We start from the raw sequence: 7,361 nt of genomic DNA on the forward strand, positions 1-7,361 counted from the left end.
AGAGGGGAAGGGCCTCTCTTTTTATTTTATTGAAGTATAGCTGACTTAGTGTTAATTTCTGCTTTACAGCAAAATGACTCAGTTATACATATATTCTTTTTCATATTCTTTCCATTGTAGTTTATCACAGGATATTGAATATAGTTCCCTGTGCTCTGCAGTAGGACCCTGTCGTTTATCCATTCTACATATAATAGTTTGCATCTGCTAACCCCAAACTCCCACTTCTCTCCCCCACCCTCCCTCGCCCTTGGAAACCACAAGTCTGTTCTCTAGGTCCGTGAGTCTTTTTGTTTTAGTAGATAAGTTCATTTGTGTCATATTTTAGATGCCACACGTAAGTGTTATCAGATGATATTTGTCTTTGGCTTACTTCGCTTAGTATGACAATATCTGGGTCCATCCTTGTCACTGCAAATGGCATTATTTCATACTTTTTTTATGGCTGAGTAGTATTCCATTGTGTATATAACCACATCTTCTTTATCCATTCCTATGTCGACGGACATGGAGGCTTGCTTCCATGTCTTGGCTGTTGTGAATAGTGCTGTAGTGAACACTGGGATGCATGTATCTTTTCGAATTATGGTTTTCTCCAGATAGATGAATGCAGGATCATACGGCAACTTTGTTTTTAGTTTTTTAAGGAACTTCCATACTGTTCTCCGTAGTGGCTGCACCAGTACACACTCCTACCAGCAGTGCAAGAGGGTTCCTTTTTCTCCACACCCTCTCTAGCATTTATCGTTTGTAGAGTTTTTTGATGATGGCCATTCTGACCGGTGTGAGGTGATACCTCATTGTAGTTTTGATTTACATTTCTCTGATGATTAGTGATGTTGAGCATCTTGTCATGTGCTTTTTGGCCATCTGTGTGTCGTCTTTGGAGAAATGTCTGTTGGGGGAAGGCTCTCTTTTTAAATGACCTCAAGCAGCGGCCAGTTGCTGACATCAGTGCAAGCTGGTTTTGGTCTGCTCCTGGAAGGAGAACCCTCTGTATGTTCATTTCCGAGGGATCCCACATGCCCAGCTTTGCTCTGGAGCTGCACTAATACAGTAGCTGCTGGGCACACTGTGGCTGGTGGAAGATAAGATATGCTAGCAATGCAAATACACGCTGGATTTTTTTTTTTTTTTTTTTTTTTGCCACACCTCGCGGCATGCGGGATCTTAGTTCCCCAACCAGGGATTGACCCCGTGCCCCCTGTCGTGGAAGCACGGAGTCCTACCCACTGGACCACCAGGAAATTCTCCACAGTGGATTTTGAAGAGTCAGTACCCCAACATGTCAACTATCTCATTAATAATTCTGTATGTTGGTGACACATTGAAATACTATTACTCTGGATAGAGTGGGTTAAGTGACACATATGACTAAAGTTAGTTTTAAGCCTGCTACAAAATTTAAAGCTACACGTGAGGCCCACCTTTGTGGCTTTGCACCATTTTTCTGTTGAATGGCCCTCTTCTCTCGTGGATGGACGGGAGCAGTAGCTTTGGAAAAGGTCATAAACGGCTGAAGACGCTGCAGCCCTCAGCGAGGTCCCTTCTGGGATCTGCAATTCCTGCTAAAAGCAAGAGGGGTCTCCAGCCCCCAGGGCCGGGGGTGGGGTCTGATCCTGGAAGCACGTCACAGTGCAAGAAAAGGCATCTCCAACCCGGGCGTCTGTGTCTGCAGAAATCGCTGGCAGGGCCTCTAACTACAGTTTTGTTTCCTACTCTCTGGTTGCTCTTCCTGCAGACCTGCTTCCAAACAGCCCCATCAAGTGCCCAGAGCCACCCACATCGCCTATGCAAAGTGAGAAGCAAGCCAACACCGTTGTTCAACAGTGAAGACAGAAGTTTGCACTATCTCTCTCTCAACTCCAGTTGGAGTTATTTTTTGTACCAACTTTTAGAATTTTTTTAATGTTTCAAACACCATGATTTGAAGAACTTTGAGCTACTGCCGTCGGTGCTGTGCTGTGCTATGGTGCTGTGTATACTTTTACTTGCTCAGGTACTTGTAAATTATTAATTTATGCAGGATGCTTGCTACAGCGCAGTGCGCTGTAGTGGGCGTTTTTTTGTGTGTTTTTTTTTAAAACCATCACTGAGTTTTCCATGGAAGGAAGGCTTTTTGTGCTTTTAATAGTTTAGTGAACTTGAAATATCGTGCTTTATGGGATTCTGGACAGGATGTTTACTTTTTGAAGGAGGCTTTATTGGACAGCAGTTCCCCAGCTACCTATGGCTGTGGTTATGGTACCAGACGCAGCTCAAGAGACCCTAGGTAGAACCTCGAGTGATTTTCTGGAACCCCTGCTCTCAGGCCAGAGCCTGGCTTCTGGTCCAGCCTATGCTTGCTATGCTTGGCTTGCAGGGATAACCTGGGCCCTGTCACAGCTGATAGGCGGGCCCACCAGGGTTATCATCCCTTGAAGCTCTAGGGTAGTAACAGGGAAGGACCTGGCTTCTGGCCAGGAAGCTTTGGAGAGAACCTGGGTTGTGGAAAGGAATTTTAAGGTGGGGCCACACCAGTACAGAGACTGGAACACGAGGCCAGCCAGAAACTTGACCTTGAGCTCACCAGCCCTGAGAGCATTGGGAGAGCAGGCAGAGAAGTTTGCTTTATAGAAACACCAAGAACTTCCTTCCCTGGCTGCCCTTTAAGGAGTGCTGGCATCAGCACCTTATTTAGATTGGGAAAGGTGGTGTTTCTACAAGACAGCTACTGCCCAAGCACTGCAAACCTCCATCTCCCTGTACTGTTTGTTTGGAGCTAAACAAATTACCACCTTGTGTTCTTGACTGTAATACCATGACTCTGTGCTCCGACAGATCGATGAGGCTTTCCGTGGAGCACAACTATTTTCAGATGTGAACCAGTAACCAGATCTAGTGAATCAATTCTGTCGATAAAAATCTTCTTTTACTGCAAGGTTCAACTTATTAAAAATTAGGCAGAATCCCTATGCTTGCAAAAACTGCAACCAAATGGAATGCTGTGTTCACTGGGACAGGTCCTTGTTAGTATACGTTGAACAAAGCACCCTAAGTTACTATTAAGTTCTCTTTGGAGCATCTTATTTTCCCAACTTGGCTGAGGAAATCTTTAAACGATGTTTTTTGGCACAGAGTCTGAATCTATTTCTTAAGCACTTACAACTTACCTGTTGAGCATCATAGAAATGGGATAAGGAAATCCAAGTCCTAATCAATATTCACGAAGTGCAGTCTTGGGCAGCAGCCTCATCAGCCCTTCACTCTTTAGATGTCTGACTGGGGAGCCACTTCCACAAGGAGATCTTGAAGATGCTTGTATCTAAGGGCACGAAAATTACAAAATGACTCAGACAAGGTAAAGTGCCATTATGCCTCTGTCTGTCTTCTAGTGGGGTCATATGCGACTGGTTTTCACATTAGAAGGCAACTGACAGCAGTTCCATAATCCACTCTGTTTTATGATAGGGACTTCATCTGGGGTCATTTCAATGGTTTTTCTACGCCTTGAAGCAGAAAGACAAAACGTACCAAGAATCTTGGTTGGCCTTCCAGAAACGAGTGCATTTAAACTTTCCCCGTGTTCCCACTGTATCCAGGCAACATAGTATTCACGATCGTGGATAAACTCAATAAAATCCATGTCACACACACACACAAAAGGGAACTCGGCTCTAATACATTCCAGCTCTTATAGCATGCAACTGTTCATTATACATTTATTAATTTCTTAAAACTATAAAGCCATGTTAGAAACTATTACTGCTGAGGAGTACATAATTACTATAACTGGTATTATATTTGGTAACTATACTAAGGCCAAAACATACGCTGTTGAAAAGTTTACAGAATTTTTATGGTGCATTATGTGGGTATTGTCTTTGTAGATGCCCAAATCCTTGGATCTGGCATTGTAGCCCCTTCTGCTAGTGCAAGGAAGAGGATGTGAACTTCTTTTTTTGTCTGTCCTTAATTATAATTCCTATGCTTCTATTTCAGAGAACCAGGAGTAGTTTGATATTAAAGGAGATTAATGCTGTGATCTTACATCTCATCATCAATGGCCACTTAAGGGCCACGGCTGATGACACATTCTTATCTCTCTACAGTACTAAGTGCGTCTATAGAGCCATGCAATTTATTTCTGGAAAAGAACATAGTTAAACCTAATATCCCCTTACAATACACAGATAATATTATTAGAGGAACAGTAATTCCAAATGCAATATTTATCAAATGAAGCATATTAAACAATAACTTTCATTTTACTATGACTTAGGAAAGTAACTAATAGCCAGGTTGTTTCGGGTGGGGGAGCTATTCCTCCCCCTTTTTATATCCTCATAGATGATTGATAGAAACAAAAGTTAATGCTTATATTTCAATGGCAGTCTATTTTTAATATTTTTTTAATTGTATAGGCATGAATAATAGAGTTGACGGGGGCTTAGAAGGCCCTCGCTGAGGAAGTCAGCATGCCTCGACACAGAGCAGGCCCTAAGGGTAGTCACTTTCCTTCCTCCATCTTACGAGAGTTGTAGGTTATATGACCCCACTTTACTGGGAAGTAGATGGCTAATCTTCCAGGCATTCTACTGAAAAATTTATCGCCTGAAATTTTGTGTAACAGTTTGTTTTCCTGACACATGGAATCAGATGTGTAGCAACCAAGAGAAACAATACATAACATTTTCCATTGTCAAAATATGCATATAGAGATTACACTTCCCAGTGTGAATTTTTCCAGCTTACACATGTGGGATGACATCACAAAAAACCACAAGAGCAACAAATTAAACTACATGAGAATAAATACTCCTGACTAGTCTCAAAGGGGACATTTTTATGCCTTCTTAACTTTATTAGGAATTCTCAGCCTGAAACCAGAGTCCATTGTTCCGGCAAATCAATACAGCACATCAGTGTAACCCCTAAGAGAAGAGCAGCTCCAACTCTGCCCTGGGGCAGACCGTTCTTAGGAGCCTGTGATCTCCATGGTGCTAAACAGAGCCTGGTGCTGGCCCGGCGGGAATTCTCAAGCATCTCCCCGCCATCTCTCCACTGCTGTTTACAAAGCACTCTGAGCCATTGAGACCCCCGACACCCAAGAGGGCACGATGCCTGGGCAGCAACCTGACCCTTCGCAGGCTTTCAGCATGAGGCTTGTTTCATTTAAAGCGTTGGCTCTGGAGGGCTCCCCAGGTGTTCAGGGAGCAGGAAGCCTAGGGCAGGCTCGGTCTGGAGATCCTTCCTCCCTGTCATCAAACTGACCCCAACCAGACACAAGTAACCCAGATAAACGTTACACCCGGAAGTCTGCCGGTGCCGATCCTGACCCCCCGGGGTGACTCAGGCTGTGCGTCCCCCGCACGATGGCTGGCTGCCAGCTGCCATCTCTTCCCCTTCCCACAACTCGCGAGCAGGCCCTGAACGCATCTGGCCGGACACAGGCAGCCTAGGCTAATACGTCCCTTGGTCACTTCTTATCACCCAGACACAAGTTCCCAGCACGGAGGCGTCTCCCATCTCTGGCAGATCTCGGCGTTTTTACCTACTTCAGGTCAGCCAGAGTGGTGGCTGCCCCACAAGTCCACCCATCGGACACCCAAAGCCCAGCCCGCTCCAGCACCGCAGCTGGGAGCGGCGCTGCCCGCTCCCCCACCAGCCCGGAATCCAGCAGCGTCCCTCCCCCAGGAGGGATGCTAAAGACTTCTATCTGTTAGAAGGGGGAGTTGGCCATAGAAAATCAGCTCACCTCCAATTACAAAATTCTCTCGACTCACTCTACAGTTCCCACTGACATCTCTTTCTTTTAAACCTATTTGAAAACTCTGAGAGTCATACCAGTAACAACAAGCTAAGGAAGATTCGTGAGCCCCAGGCTGAGAACCATTTCTGTGCAGTGATGCTTCCAGAAGCCATTGACCTGCACATGAATAAACTCCCTGCCTTTCTTAAAGAAAACCCCCCCTGTACTTTTGGGACAGCAGTGGTGGCTTAGAATCCAGCCATTAAGAGCCTGTTCTGTATGAGAAAAATTAGGAGAAGAAACACTGCATATAAAATTGTCATAATATTCAATGATGGATTGTGATAGCCATAAGATTTAACACACAGTTAAAGGAATTCTCAATGTGATTTGGCCCTTCCAGGTTCAATCCTCTGTAACCAACCCTGATGTTTCCACATCATCTCCAAAAAACACGTCCTGTATTCTCCCTGTGATCCTCCTTCCATAAAATAATTTTTTAGTTCTCAATTTAGCACACTGTAAATCCAGAATAAAAGGATAAATCTCATGTGGTCATTTTACTTTTACAAAGAAGTGGAATGATGTCTATGTTCATGGCCTATATAAGCAAGTACTTAAGTAGGAAGGACAGTGATAGAAAAAACATATCAAACTAGAAAGAGAAAACCCTCTAAGAGTCCAAGCGGGACAAGTAGCATCAGAGTTCACTGCGCTCCTGTACCGTCTATCAGGTCAAGCGGGGAGGTTTTAAGGGAGGTGCATTGTTTGAATGTGTGTGGCACATAACTCTGTAAACCTTGGCTACAGGCTATTCAGCACGGTACAAAGTTACAGCTACTAAACCAGTACATTCATTTTCATAGTGCTGCATCCATTTATCGTGCTTTGGTTCGCTAATTTTTTTCACATACCTTTTTGTGTTACAGTCTATTACCTTTGTACACATTTCTCATATTGGGGGTCTACAGGTAACACAACCTGCTTTCCCATAGAAAAAAGTCAATGTTACGCATATTATATCCAATAAATGGTATACAGGTTAATATAAAGATGTGTCTCATTCATGACTGAGCATGTTACCAAAATGGGGGAGGGGGAACTCTCATGTAGGAAAATGTATCTATATTCTCATTCATTTATAGATGCATAAGGAACTAAGAAGGATGGTGAGCTGGAGGGTCGGGGGATGCATGCTGCAGAGTCCACATGAGCCAGTCAGGTGAGGGGAGAAGGCTGGAAAAAGTTGCCTTTATGCCTTTTCACACACACTGTGGAGCGGGGCTGGGGTGGGGTTGGGGCGGAAAACTCACCTTATTTATAGAAGAGAGAAACTCAAAAAGAAAGCAAGCAGGATTAGAAACATTTACATCAGGCATATCCAGAATAAAAATCTAATTGCAGTGGGAATGTATTACAAATTTTTTTTTGTAACTAGCATCCAATTTCATAAAGAACTGCAGTGAATACCGAGAAAAATAGATTTACAGAATGGTAACAAGTGTCCTTATTCTTACCACCCTCTACCCATGACAAACCAAGCAGGCAAAAAATAAGTACATAGAAGACCTCATAGTTAATAATGTAGCTCGATTATATATATATATATATATATATATATATATATATA

General features: G+C 43.6%; 1 protein-coding gene across 1 annotated transcript in view; it reads left to right on the top strand.

Annotated features, from left to right (window-relative positions):
* ADAM12 (ADAM metallopeptidase domain 12) overlaps window positions 1-2,044 on the top strand; it is a 396,124-nt gene extending 394,080 nt beyond the window's left edge. Inside the window, exon 23 of the mRNA XM_007449628.1 lies at window positions 1,742-2,044. Coding sequence (XP_007449690.1) covers window positions 1,742-1,802 — 61 coding nt within the window. The 3' untranslated portion in view covers window positions 1,803-2,044. The remainder of the gene's footprint in view (window positions 1-1,741) is intronic.
* Window positions 2,045-7,361: the final 5,317 nt, after the last annotated feature.

Source organism: Lipotes vexillifer, unplaced genomic scaffold (genome assembly GCF_000442215.2).
Source record: "Lipotes vexillifer unplaced genomic scaffold, Lipotes_vexillifer_v1.1 scaffold1262, whole genome shotgun sequence".
Classification (NCBI taxonomy): Eukaryota; Metazoa; Chordata; class Mammalia; order Artiodactyla; family Lipotidae; genus Lipotes; species Lipotes vexillifer.